This window comes from Panthera onca, chromosome A1 (assembly GCF_046562875.1).
Source record: "Panthera onca isolate mPanOnc1 chromosome A1, mPanOnc1 haplotype 2, whole genome shotgun sequence".
NCBI classification, from domain to species: domain Eukaryota; kingdom Metazoa; phylum Chordata; class Mammalia; order Carnivora; family Felidae; genus Panthera; species Panthera onca.
In genome coordinates, this window is record NC_138339.1 from 103,416,346 (window position 1) to 103,430,887 (window position 14,542).

The 14,542-nt window shown below is 43.2% G+C and overlaps 2 protein-coding genes across 8 annotated transcripts in view; one reads left to right on the forward strand and one right to left on the reverse strand.

Moving 5' to 3' along the window:
• Positions 1–2,547: 2,547 nt before the first annotated feature.
• The window catches only part of CCDC125 (coiled-coil domain containing 125), a 31,551-nt gene continuing 19,556 nt past the window's right edge, over positions 2,548–14,542 (forward strand). For 2 of the 5 annotated variants that reach the window (XM_078449173.2, XM_078449169.2), the window contains exons 1-3: positions 2,548–2,980; positions 10,347–10,696; positions 13,256–13,314. In XM_078449173.2, coding sequence (XP_078305299.2) covers positions 10,387–10,696; positions 13,256–13,314 — 369 coding nt within the window. In that variant the 5' untranslated portion in view covers positions 2,548–2,980; positions 10,347–10,386. Of the gene's footprint in view, positions 2,981–8,406; positions 8,977–10,346; positions 10,697–12,133; positions 12,366–13,255; positions 13,315–14,542 lie in introns of those variants that run through there. The other 3 variants (XM_060635619.3, XM_060635618.3, XM_060635620.3) reach the window with 3 other exon arrangements.
• CDK7 (cyclin dependent kinase 7) overlaps positions 11,011–14,542 on the reverse strand; it is a 62,305-nt gene continuing 58,773 nt past the window's right edge. Inside the window, exon 12 of one of the 3 annotated variants that reach the window (XM_078449184.2) lies at positions 11,011–11,671. In XM_078449184.2, coding sequence (XP_078305310.1) covers positions 11,607–11,671 — 65 coding nt within the window. In that variant the 3' untranslated portion in view covers positions 11,011–11,606. Of the gene's footprint in view, positions 11,672–12,297; positions 12,885–13,270; positions 13,525–14,542 lie in introns of those variants that run through there. The other 2 variants (XM_060635627.3, XM_060635622.3) reach the window with 2 other exon arrangements.

Genomic DNA, 14,542 nt, shown 5'->3' on the forward strand with positions numbered 1-14,542 from the left:
CAAAAACCTCTCTGATCTTGGCCGCAGCAACTTCTTACTCAATATGTCTCTGGAGGCAAGGGAAACAAAAGCAAAGATGAACTACTGGGACCGCATCAAAATAAAAAGCTTCTGCACAGCGAAGGAAACAATCAGCAAAACTAAATGGCAACCGACAGAATGGGAGAAGATATTTGCAAATGACATACCAGATAAAAGGTTAGTATCCAAAATCTATAAAGAACTTCTCAAACTCAACGCCCAAAAAACAAATCATGCAGTGAAGAAATGGGCAAAAGACATGAATAGACACTTCTCCAAAGAGGACATCCAGATGGCCAACCGACACATGAAAAAATGCTCAATATCATTCATCATCAGGGAAATACAAATCAACACCACAATGAGATACAACCTCACCTGTCAGAATGGCCAACATTAACAACTTAGGCAACAACAGATGTTGGCAATGATGCAGAGAAAAGATCTCTTTTGCACTGCTGATGGGAATGCAAACTGATGCAGCCACTCTGGAAAACAGTATGGAGGGTCCTCAAAAAATTAAAAATAGAACTACCCTATGACCCAGCAATTACACTACTAGGTATTTATCCAAGGGATACAGGTATGCTGTTTCAAAGGGGCACATGCACCCCAATGTTTATAGCAGTTCTATCAACAATAGCCAAAGTATGGAAAGAGCTCAAATGTCCATCAATGGATGGATAAAAAGATGCGGTATATACATACACTCACCCACATATATATATATACGTATACGTATACATGTGTATACATATATGTATATATGTATACACATGTATACGTATATACACACACACACACACACATACACACACATACAATGGAGTATTACTCAGCAATCAAAAAGGATGATATCTTACCATTTGCAACTACGTGGATGGAACTAGAGTGTATTATGCTAAGCAAATTAGAGAAAGATAAGTATCATATGACTTCACTCTTATGAGGACTTTAAGATACAAAACAGATGAACATAAGGGAAGGGAAATAAAAATAATATAAAAACAGGGAGGGGGACAAAACATAAGAGACTCTTAAATATGGAGAACAAACAGGGTTGTTGGAGGGGTTGTGGGAGGGGGGATCGGCTAAATGGGTAAGGGACATTAAGGAATCTACTCCTGAAATTAATGTTGTACTATATGCTAACTTGGATGTAAATTAAAAAGATAAATAAAAATTAAAAATAAAATAAAATAAATACATTATATCTCTTAAGATAATCTTAAATCTCTGAGCATCTAATATGCACAGAGCACTGATCTTGTTCTATAACTGATCTTGTTCTAAGTCTGGTTTTCCATATAAGTAGGGTATGTTTACTTGGGGGAAGTGGGTGGTTAAGGGAAGTATGGGCTGAATCTGGAGAAGAGGAAGAATAAAAGAAGTCTACTAAGGCAAAGAAGGGTTCACTTGTTTGTTTCTAATCCAGAATAATCTTTAAATCCAGCCAAAGTTATTTCAACTATGTTGATATTAGGAAATACTATCAAAATCATTTCACCCAGGCACTGAAGCTATTTGATGGGGTTTCAAGTGGTGGCGGGGTTTGGAGGTGACAGCCAAGAAAGAATTCTTGAAGATGTTTTTGGTGCAAAAAATGTGATTTTATTAAAGCACGGGGACAGTACCCGTGGGCAGAAAGAGCTCCACTGGGGTTGTGAGGAGTGACTAATTATATACCTTCAGGTTGGGATAGGGTTAGGGACAGTGTTTTGGAAGCAAGGTTTCCAGGACCTTGAGGGGCTAGCTGTTGTTAGAAAAACATTTATTACTGTTAAATAAAGCCTCAGACATGAGACCCTTCAAATATATAGAAGGAGCCATATGCTTGGAGTATAATTGCCAACATATATTTGGGGGGAAGGGGGTAAAGATAAAAGAAGTTTGCAAAGGAATTTCTATGTGTTTAAGAAGACTCACAGGGGGCAGAATAATGTTAAGCAAGATTCCCTTTTATCCCCAGCAAAGTACCATCATTGAGGCAGCTGAGCTCCTAAAAGGAGGTCACTCTGCCCGCTTCAAGGACTTGTCAGTGGGCCCTAAGCAATATGGGAATTTTTCATTTGCCTTTGTTTCCCACATCACCATGGCAAGCACTTGAAACCCCTTCATCTTGATGAGGGTGATATTAAGGCTCCAGGAAACGGAGTCTATAGGTTTCTGGAGGTTAGACTATGGATAAGATTGTGTTTTCCTTGCAGTTTACTAAGTTATCTGTAAAATGAAGGAGGTTCCTGTCCTGCATGACTGTGATCTCTATCAGTCAACCATTTGCTTTCCTTTCCTTTGGTCTTCGGTAGCCATGGGCATCTGGAGTATCACACATATCCCACCTTGGAGGGTGTGAGGGTGTATGTGTGCGCGCTGTTATAGCCCTCAGCTTGCCACACGCTCCCTCATCACTACTGACTCTGAATGTTCTGGAGGGTGGGGGATGGGGGGTGGAGGGCAGGGCCCGCCTCTAGAAATCCACGGAATCAGTTCCCAGTGGCAGCTCTTTCCGCCCCCCTCTTGTTCCTTCCCACAGCCACGCCTCGGCCCCAGAAGTTCCTCTCGCCGGTAAAGCCCTCCTCGGTTCTTAGTACGGGAAGCCTACTTTCCCGGTCCACCTGCGCCGCGGAACTGATTCCCCTCGGATCCCTCTGTCCCTTACCCCCTACACACTTCATGTTTGCACCATCTCATTTTCACCTTTACTGAGCGCCCGCGGTCTTGTGTCTCTCGGTCTCCGCGCTAACATTTCTAATTCGGTGGCTCATAGGGGGCAAACCTCAGGCTCTGCAGCCGGACGGAGCTAACATCTCCCGCGTCAACCGATCAGCTCACGCAGGCAGCTGACCAGACCAGCGGGGCCCGAGTCCGGGCGGCCTCGCCCCTCCTTCCGGTCCCCGCGGCGCGCGTGGTCACGTGGCTGGAGGGCGGCGACGCGCGCGGCGGGGAGGCTCGGCGCCAGGTGAGCGCGCCAGGTGGGGTGCGAGGGCGGTGGGGGTCCTGGGCGCCCGGCGGGATTCCCTGGTCCCGTCCCCTGGTCCGGTCCCCGCGACGGGCGTTGCGAGGGCGCGTGGTCAGGCAGGGCTGGTGGGAACGGCGGGGAGGACCCGGGACCCGGGCTGCGCAGATTCGTGCAAACCCGGCAGGTTGTGGACAAGTTGGCACACTGGCTGCTTTTTTCCCCCCTAACCGCTAGTTTAATGGTCTCGTCTCTCGTTAAAAAAAAAAAAAAAGGAATAGATTTGAAAGAATCTGTTTCTGCCTTTTCCCTCTCCTGCTTTATTATTTTTTCCTATTAGTATTGAGCCTTAAAAATACGTGTCCTGCACCAGAAAAAGGACATCAGTAGAAATGGCTGCGGAAATCCCAATAAAGTCTGTGGTTTAGTTAATTCCATGTGTCAATATTAACTTCTTAATTTTGGTAAATGTTAACATTAGAGGAGTGTGAGCACAGGGTATACAGGAGCTCTGCACTATCTTTGCAACTTACTGGAAATCTAAAATTATTTTCATAAAAAGTTTAAAAACATAGTGCTACAGTGTTGTGTAGCAGGCCATTGTTCACCAGGGAGGGCTCAAGTTAGTTCCTCTTTGCCAAGCCTGACAGGAATTGGGTGTCTGTTTGACCATTGTGTTTGCTAGGGCAAATGTCAGGCTAGTGGGTGTGGATGTTTCTAGTCCCAAGATTTCTGGGCAGGAGTCTGTTTCTTCATTTCGGTCTGTCACCGTTCTTTGGACAGGTCAGTGAGTTAAGGATACATCGAGCTACTGTAGGGGCGTGTGCAATACACATGTCAGGAAAAAGGACTATTAAAAAGGTACAGGGATGCCTGCCTGGGTCTTCTGTGAGAGCGGTCATGAGTTCAAGCCCCGTGTTGTGTGTGTAGATTACTTAAATAAATAAAAACTTAAAAAAAATTAAAAGGTACAACACAGAGCTAGGAAAGCTCAGAGATCACGTCTGTCTCAGGGGTGTCAGGAGGGCTGCTGGGGGGAGTGGCTGTCATTAGCTGCGGGGGACTACAGAGGAGTCAGCGTTCCTGGCGTGGAGATGAGCACCAGCAGACTTGAAGGTGACTGATTGCCCTGAGGAGGCCTGGGCACAGGTGCAGTCCTTTTTTTTTTAATGTTTACTTGTTTTTGAGAGAGACAGAGACAGAGTGCAAGCTGGGAAGGGGCAGAGAGAGAAGGAGACACAGAATCTGAAGCAGGCTCCAGGTTCTAAGCTGTCAACACAGAGCCCAATATGGGGCCCAAACCCACAAACAGAGAGATCATGACCCAAGCTGAAGTCGGACGCTTGACTAACTGAGCCACCCAGGCACCCCGGTGCAGTCCTTCTTAATGGAAGCACAGAACATGTCCAGGAAGCAGTGACAGCTGACACGTGAAGTAAAAATGAGCCTCGTTGTAGATAACAGGGTGACACTTTAATTATATATGGCATGGGAGCCATGGAATGTTTTAGGGCAAGAGGGGGGCATCTCTGGATCTGTGCTTGGAGCAGCAGTGTATAGGATGGCTTGGGGACTGTTGGTTTCACCTGGAAGAGGTAATAAGAAATCCAGCCAGGGCTATGAAGTTAATATCCAAAGGATATGGTTTCAGGAGATTTTGTGCGCCTAGACATCTTGGCATCTGAAGGGATCAAGGAAAAGAGAAATCCCAAAGTTTTGGACCTGGGTGTTTTGGAGCATAGTTGAAACGTTTGCAGAAATAGAGGACTCAGGATGAGATAGATCTAGGGTGGGAGTGGGAGGGCAGTGAGTTTGTTTTTGAACAGCTGTGTTTTTTTTTTTTTTAATTTTTTTAACGTTTGTTTATTTTTGAGACAGAGAGAGACAGAGCATGAATGGGGGAGGGTCAGAGAGAGAGGGAGACACAGAATCTGAAACAGGCTCCAGGCTCAGAGCGGTCAGCACAGAGCCCGACGTGGGGCTCGAACTCACGGACTGCGAGATCATGACCTGAGCTGAAGTCAGACGCTTAACCGACTGAGCCACCCAGGCGCCCCTCAACAGCTGTGTTTGAATTGCTGGCAGGATATCCAGCTGGAAATGTGTAAGTGTGTTTAATAGTGGAAGCCAAACAGAGCAGGACAGAAAGAGGAAAAGGAGCCTGAGCAGGCAGACATGGGGTGGTTCCTCATTCCTGTAGGGTTTGAGGGACTAAGGTCAACCAGGGGCCTGGGCGTGGCAGATCAGTAGTGTCACAGCTTCTGCACAGGTGGAGGAGACCCAGGAGCAAGACTAGATCTTGGATTTAGCAATTAGGAAGTCAGTGGTCCCTTTTCAGAGAGTTGTTTTAGTGCAGAAGTAGGAAGATTGCTCACTGTCTGTAATTGGTTCATCCTGTGGCCTTTCCCAAGCGACCAGAACACCGGGCCAGGAGCCAGAGATATGGCTTCTAGTTCTGCCTCTTCCACTACCCGTGTAATTTTGGGCCAGTCATGCATAGCTTTTACTAGCATAGAAAAATAAAACCAGAAGGACCCTTTTATTCCTAGCAACACTTAATAGTCCAAAGAACTAGTGTCCCATGGGGCACACACGGGGAAAAGATGATCCAGAACCATAATTTTAGAGTCCTAAAGAACCAGAACATCTTGTCCAATCCTCCCATTTAACAATGGGACTAATACTCCCAAACTCTAATTCAATAAACATTGACTTGAAATATATCATATCAAAGGTTCCCAAAATAACCCTATAAAGTAGTAATGCTTAAACTCATTTTGGAGATTGGAAAACGTGCTCTTAGAAGTTAAATGACTTGCCCGAGATCACAGAGCAGCACTTGGTGGAGTGAAATTTGAACTCAGACCTCCTGAGTTAGAGCCTTCTCTGTCACACATCCTGCTGGGCCTTCCTGGTTGTCAACATTGAATATATTTAAAACTGGCTGAGTGGAACATTAGTAACTTCAAACATTTTCCCTTTCTTAGAAGAAACGTGTTCTGAAAGTCAAGTTTGGTTTATTAATGTTAAGTATATAAAAAAGGGGAGAGTATACAGCCACCAGTTCCCAAAGTTACATTTTTTTAAAACAGTAAGAGTATTGGATCATGGGAAAGCTCATTATGTTAACTGTGAATAGCAGAAAGGCTAGAAAGACCAGACCATGATACCTGAATTTGTGTGGCACATTAAAAAATATTCTTAGCCACACAGCCCAGCCACCAGAGCCTGCTGCTACCCAAGGCCCAGGTGATGCCTGCAACACATGCTTCTGGGCAGAGACAACCATGAGGGCCCAGGCAAGTAGATGAGACAGGCCTGCACGGGAGAATGAGCTGGAGTGAGTGCCATGCTCTCATCCACGGCTGCTCCAACAGACACCCTGTAGAATCTGCCAGGCCAGGCCCCACTCAGCAGGCTGGGCCCCTGTGTAGGCCAGGATCTGGGCTCCAGAGGATTGGGGGCTCTCCCATCCCAAGAGCCCACCCTGTCCCACCTCCTAGGAGCCCAGGGTCCCAGGACTGAGCCCCACCTGGGCTTTGTGGACAAGAATTCTGGTCACCCAACCCCTCCCTACTCCCAAAGCATGCTAACCCAGCACTGGATTGGGAGCTGGGCAGGGCTGGGGCATTTGGGTTTGGGGTTGGGGCTGGCCCCAGGACCACCATCCCCAGGAATGCTAAGACGCAGGCTCCAGGATGGACCATTGATGTACAATAAAGCTCAGATGACCTTTCCAAAAAATTACATATATATTCTTAGCTAATCCTGTGATTGCTTACTCTTTCCTCTTACTACTTTTTTCCTTTGTGTTGACCAATTCCATTTTCTCCACTGCTGGCTGCCTAGCCCTGAGCATACCCTCCTTAACAAAGGTGTGAGAGTGCATTTATAAGCAGGAGTTTGCATTAGAGGTAAAACATAGCTCCTTAGGGATTATTTCCTGTCTATCTTGATGAATAAAAATAGAAAAACTTACTTATTTAGGAAATAAACTTGTAAAAGAACAAAGATGATTTTATAAAAATTTGGGGGAAAAAAGATTTTTACTTTTAGTACTGTTTGATGTCATAAATGATAGAAACGTGGTTTATTCTGATGTAACGCTCATTCAGATTCTTCCAGTGACAGAAAGCAGTAGCTAAGAGTGTCACAGTGTCTCTGACATTAGGAGTCAGGATTCAGAATCTGGTTCAACCTCTCGTTAGCTAATTGTCTATATTTAATAACACTATTGTCTTGAAAGGTGAAGATTAAATGGAATAATCTAAGAAAAACATTAAAATAGTGCCTAGCACACAGAAAAGAAGCAACAAGTGTTATTATTATATCATTGAAAAAGAAATTCTTGCTGATTTAGAGCATCCAGCTTAATAATTTGCTTATCTAGGAGGATACAATTGATCAACACATTTCTCATCTTGTCCCCTAATGCAGTTAAAGGTCCCTTATTTTTTGTGTTTAAAAGTTTTTAAACCTATTATCGAGGCATAATTTACATATAAAATGCACCATTGTTAGAATGCTGAGTTTTGACAAACCATCACTCTAGTCAAAACCAAGACTTTTCTACCACCTCCCAAAAGTTCCTTCCTGCCCTCTGCAGTCAGCCTTCCACCCTAGGCAACCACTGATCTGTTGTCCGTTATATATTAGTTTTGCCAGGATTTCACAGAGGATGGGCTTCCTGTGTTAGCATAATGTCTCTCAGACTCATCCACGTTGTAATGTCTCTCAGACTCATGCACGTTGTTACATGTATTAGAAATTCATTATTGCTGAATATATTCTGTTGTATGGACTTAACAATTTGTTTTTCTGTTGTACATCTGGGTTTCCAGTTTGGAGCCCATTTGAGTAATGCTGTGAACAGTCATCCATACATCTTTGTGTGAACATATGTTTTCATTTCCCTTGGGTAAATATCAAAAATACAATTGCTGGATCACTTGTTTAAAGGAAACTACCAAAATTTTCCACAGTGGCTGTACCATTTTATACTCCTGCCTACTACGTATGTCTATATCCCCAGCAATACTTAGAATTGACACTGGTATGTAACAGACTGTCATTGTAGTTTAAATCTACAATCCCCTGACAACTACTGATGTTGAATGTCTTTCTATCCAGTTATCTTCTTTTATGATGTTATGTCTTCGAATCTTTAAGCACCTTGGCTTTCAAATACTGAAAGTATATGGTACTTTAAACCCTAAAAACAACAGAAACCTCTTCAACTATGTGTGTGTAGGGGGAGGGGGGTGGTTAAGTTTGTTTATTTGTTTTGAGAGAGAACTCATGAGAGCACATGGAAGGGGCAGAGAGAGAGGGAGAAAGAATCCCAAGCAGGCTCCACACTGTCAGCACAGAGCCTGATGCAGGGCTCAATCTCACAAACTGGAAGCCAAAATCAAGAGTTGGAGGCTTAAACGACTGAGCCACCAAGGTGCCCCATTTGTGTGGTTTTAATAGTGGAAGAATAAGAGAAACATCTCACTAAAAAATGCAAGTTTAAGATTTAATTATTTTTTAAAGTCCTGGTAAGCAATTATTTAGATAGGATATATTTAGAAGAGATGTCAGATGTATGTATGTATGTATGTATGTGTTTTTTTTGTTTTTTTTTTTAATGAATCTTGGGGCACCTGGGTGGCTGAGTCTGTTAAGTGTCTGACTTCGGCTCAGGTCATGATCTCACAATTCGTGAGTTTGAGTCCTGTGTCAGGGCTCTGTGCTGACAGCTCAGAACCTGGAGCCTGCTTCAGATTCTTTGTCTCCCTCTCTCTCTGTCCCTTCCCAACTCATGCTCTGTCTCTCTCTCAAAAATAAAGATGAAAAAAAAAAAAACAATAAAAAATGAATCTTGAGAAAAGGATGAGATATTTCTAAACAACTACAGCAAAACAGCTATTCTGAAATGCCTGGTGGTGAAAGTTCTTCCTGTACTACTGTGTATAAGAGAACAAGGCTGAGCATTTAAGGTGCTCTGCAGCCAACAGGTAGGTGCCTACAGTGGTCCTTTGTCTTCACATGGGGAGGGCTCAGTGGTGGTAATTTCTCGGTAAGGCATTTTTATCTGGAATGTTTTCTTCTGGGAAGAAGGGCAGGCAGTTAGCTTCCCAGTATTCAGGTTGGAGTCTTGCCTAGGTGACTATTTTTCTGCCCTACAGGAAGGGAATTTGTTTATTCCTTCATTCACCTTATTTAAAAAGTATTTATTGAGCTCTGATTATGTCTCAGATACTGTTTTCAGCATTGGGAATGCAGTGATGATCCCAAAGACAAAATTTTCTACTCTTACGGACCTTACTTTCCACTTTGGGCCATCTTGAGCAGGTTTGGGCTCTGGCAGAGGAAAAGTTTTAGGTCGCTCGGCCTTTTGAGAGGCATCATAGGCAGGGCAGAATCACCTTTGGCTTTGCTAGGCTCCCACTTCTGTACTACCTCCTGCCTTTCAGTGGTGTGACTTGAAAAATGAGTAAAATATGGAGGGGTATGTTAGAAGGCCCTAAGTGCTAGGGGAAAAATAAATCAGGGAAGCAGGAGAAGGAGGAGTTTGCAATTTCAGATCTGGTATCAGTCACTGAGGTGTCACTGAAGGAAAGACCCTTAGGAGGTGAGGAACCAGTTGAGCAACTGTCTGGGGAAGAGTTTTCCAGCCAGAGGGAACCCCAGCTCTGCACCAGGAACGCTGGGGAAGCCAGCCAGGGTGGCCAGCCTAGGAGGGCATGCAGTCAGAGGCCAGCCATCAAAAGGACTTTGACTTCTATGCTGTGTTGTGAAAACAGTGGAGGGCCTTGAACACACAGTCTGATAAAGAGAGGGGGTACTTCCTTCCTTCCCACCTATCATCATCTCAGGTACAAAAACCCTGCTGTGTCTGCAGAAAAACAGAAGATGTTCCCATAGTACAGAGGGCTACAGGACAGTCTATAAGAGCCATGAGCACCTGAAGTGCACGCAAGGCCATGAAGGGACGGGGGCAGGGTGCTCTATGTACTCCCTGCAAGTTCCGTTTTGCAGGGATTCCCTGAATTTCACATAGCTCCTAGGCTGGTGAAAACCAAACCCCTTCTCTTTCCTTGGCAAAGTCTGATTTGCTTTATCCTGATCAGTAGATTACTGGGTTCAGTAAAAGGTTTTCCTGCTTCCTTACAATTCACTGCAGTCTTTGAAATAAGAGGCTGATCATTTCCTACCTAAAAAGTCCTTAAATGTTAAACATCTTGAACCGGATTGCAAGAGATGTTTGTGTGCTGATGCATCGCTGGGATAGTCGTGCCTGTATAATAGAGAAAGAAACTTTTCTCCCCTCGAAACCCCAACTTTATTATACTGATGGTTTTTAAATTGTTTCTCTTAACCACAGATACCCTGTTTTTCCTTATGTTAAATACGGCATCTGGCTGATGAGCAGGGTGGTGAGGCCGCCGAGTGAGGCAGAGGTGCCGACCTGGGAAACCGAGGACGATGACATGGCAGAAGGCGACTTAGGGTATGGCCTCGGGAGAAGGCCCAGCAGTATTTATGAAGTGCAAGTTTCACATCTGTCTACATCTAGAAAAAGATCGGATGGAAAGAACTTTAGCCCTCCCCCCTTTCCAGGAACAAGGGAAGAAAGAAGTGGTGCCATTTTTCAGTATTCCAGGCATAAGAGCTCCCAAGATACACACCCTGAAGAGTCCAGCACTTCCCACCACAGAAGACAAAGCAGCACTGGTAAGAATGCCTCGATCCCTCTCCCTCCTTCTTCTCCCCTGTGGATTTCATCAGTGCCTTCACCCTTGCAATACATGACAATAGGTCACTGTAGTGGATTTTGAGAATTCATCTTTATTCGCCTCTTGGGATTGGTGATAGTACAAAAGTAACATGTTTTCATTTCCAAGTATTGCACAAATTGTGAACTACAGTAGTTATTCTGCATTAATACAGATATGTTAGTGATATCAGTGATTACCTACCTTGCTTTTGTGGGTGTGTGATTTAGTGGTGTGCGTTATCTTTTTTTTTTTTTTTTTCTTATTCAAGTATTTTTTTCTTATTCAAATATTTATTTGGTACCTGTTAGGTGCCAGGGGCAGTTCTAGGCTCTGGGAACAACATTAGTGAACAAAATAGTCTCCATGTTACAGTTCACATTCTAGTAGAGGAGAGAAAAAATAAATCTCCCAGTAGTTAAGTGCAGGCATAGTGAGTATCTGGAGGGGTCGGGGCATGCTATTTCAGGCAAGGGTCAGGCCAGGGTCACCTCTCTAAGGAGGTGGCTTTTGAACACTGGAGTGAACTGATGCCCAAGCCTGGTACTTATCTGGGGAAGGAGTATTCCAGGCAGAACATGTATGCTTCTGGTTATTTTAGTAATGTCATGAAATCCTCCCTCTAAAAATTAATCTTTTTTAAAAGTAACTTTTATACCCAACGTGGGGCTTGAACTCCTAACCCTGAGATCAAGCGTTGCATACTCCATGGACTGAGCCAGCCAGGTGCCCCTCAAAAAATGAATCATAATTTATCATAACCCAAAATCAATTATGCCATTTATTAAGGAAAGAACAAAATTCAGAATCACACTGTGATAGAATGTTACAACTCCAAAATGGTTGGGAGCCCAGGGGTGACTCCATGCCTACATGGTGGCACAGCTTTTATCTGGCTGAATCTTTTGTAATCCATGTTGTAAAACTTCCCCCACTAGAGTGGAACAGACACAAATTAGAACAACATGAAAATAATGTAAGAAACATGGTTTTAGATTTGCCAAAAGCATGTAGCAGATGGGGATTTTATCACCATCTTTCAGAATCCTTCTTGAAATTAGCATGGGATTATTTATATATTATTCTTTTAATTCCTCATCACATATAGAGGATGGGTTCTGCTTTGCAAGCAAGATGTTGAAAACAGTACATGATGCTAAAATACCTTTATAAAAATATGAGGAAACCACTGGGATATAAATATGTGACAGTAAAAGTATGAGCTCCTGTGTTGTTGGGTTACAGACTTTTATCTCAAATTAGCCTGGTCCTAGGTAAGGATATTGTATTGGTTTCTTATTGCTAATAGGTCATTTCCAAGTCACCACAAATTTAATGCCTTAAAAATTTTAACACAAATTTATTATCTTACAGTTCTATAGGTCAGAAGTCCAAAATGGGTTTTACTGGGCTAAAACCAGTTGTTGGCAAGGCTGCATTCCTTCTGGAGACTCTAGGGGAGAATCCATTCCTGTGCCTTTTCCAGCTTCTAGAGCTCGCCTGCATTCCTTGGCCCATGGCTGCCATCCTCCATCTTCAAAGGCAGCAATGGCTGTTCAAGTCTTTCTCATACTGCTTCACCCTGACACTGACTCTCCTGCCTCCCTGTTTCACTTATAAGGACCCTTGTGAGTACAGTGGGGTCCCCTGGATAATCCAGGTAATTAATTTAATCCAGTCCTTAATTTAATTACACCGAAAAGTCCCATTTGCCATGTCTGTCCAGGTTCTGGGGATTAAAATGTGGGCATCTTTAGGGCCCTTGCTCTGCCTACCACAAGGATTACTACAACGCAACATGTCATTGCCAAACCAGTGTCACTTGTCCCTCCTTGGAGCCCCTGTCATCAGAGTAAAACCAAGATTTAGGTTTTGCGTTGGAAACCGCCATAGTGAAAGTTCAGAACAGCAAAGAAAAAAATTGTTTCGAGAAGTTTTTAATGTCCCTCAAAATACTCTTTCTAAAAAATCTTTTCTTCCTTTTACTTCTTCTTAATCTTCTTGCTTGTAATTTACCACTTTAATGTTTTTCTATTGCCAGTGAGACCACAATGAAAATGAAGCTCCTGGGAAGCTCAGTTTAATGTGTCAATTGATCACATTAAGGAGAGAATAATTGAAGTTACAGGAGACTTCTAGTCATTCTCCTTGGAAAGAAATTAAATTCAGGTTATTTCTTAGATATTCACATCACTGTATTGATCAAACTTAAGCCAAACACCAAAATTTATTTCACTCACCAACATTCATGTTTTTAAGTACTGTTTTGCATGTAATAATTAACCAATTCATTAACAACAGTTTAGTAGAGACTCCTTTTTTTAAAGTCTTTTTATTCAAAAGTATGTGTCTTTTCATTTGTGAAATGTTTTAAGCTACCTATTTTTTACCATTATTTGGTTTGTTACAGTTCTTTCCTCTTGGCACAAAGCTGCATTTGATATTTTATAAACAGATGTGCTGTACTCAACTAGTTAAAGAATGTATTGAAGTGGGTTTTTTTTTTCCCCCTTAATAGATTCTAATTCAGAATTGTCAAATGTCGAATTAAAGCAACGTCTTCATGATGCTTTAGAGGTAAGTCTTGTGGCTTCTATAAAAAGTCTCATGAGGCACTTGGGTGGCTCAGTCGGTTAAGTGTCTGACTTCGGCTCAGGTCATCATCTCACAGTTCATGAGTTCAAGCCCTGCGTCAGGCTCTGTGCTGACAGCTCAGAGCCTGGAGCTTGTGTTGGATTCTGTGTCTCCTTCTTTCTCTGCCCCTCTCACATACTCTCTCTCTCAAAACTAAATAAACATTAAAAAAAAATTCTCATGAGAATATAGCCCACTGATGGATATTTTAAGTAATGCTAAAATTGTATGGAAGGCAATGTTGGCTTTCCACATATTCTGCATGAGCCACAGTGTAAAAAGCTCATAACTTTCAACTGGCCTCCTGTTTCTTATCCTCATCTCTCAAGAAAGCTTTTTACGTAAACATGCCCTCCAATTCACCTCTCACCCCTAATCTTTCATGACTTCTCTAATCTGCTCCTGGAGAGAACAGTTATAAACTTCCTTCCATCTGTCTTCCCTGTGCGTGAGGCTTGAAATAAGCTGACTTATTTTAACCTCTTTGAAATCAGAAGACCAGAAAATATTCTAGGTGCTATGAGGCCCTGCTGACAGTAGGAATTTCTATGCGGGGTGCCTGTCTTTTGGGAAGGAGGAAGCCCATCTTAGAGTGTGTGTGTGTGTGTGTGTGTGTGTGTGTGTGTGTGTGTGACTTCTGGTGAAAGCTACCATTTTCGTTTTCTAGGGCTGCTGTAACAAAGCACCATAAATAGGTGGCTAAAACAACAGAGATTTTTTCTCAGTTCTAGAGGCTACCAATCTGAAATCAAGATGTCAGCTGGCCATGGCCATGTTCCCTCTGGAAGGTCTAGAGGAGAATCCTTCTTTGCCTCTTCCTAGCTTCTGGAGGTTGCCCCTGACAATCTTGGCATTCCATGGCTCATAGCCACTTCACTCCAGTCTCTGCCTCTACTGTTACGTGGCCTTCTCCCCTTTGTGTCTGTGCCCACATTTCCCTCGTCTTAGGACACCAGTCATTGGATTGAGGCCCATATAATCCAGTATGACCTCATCTTAACCTGATTATATCTGCAAAAACCCTGTCTCCAAATAAGGTCACATTCATAGTACCAGGAGTTAGGATTTGGGCATATCTTTACTTGCTGGGGAGGACAGTTCAACCGATAATAGCTACTATAGCTTTGTGGATGATCATGTGCTTATTTTTGTGCTCTAAAGATTTTTTTCA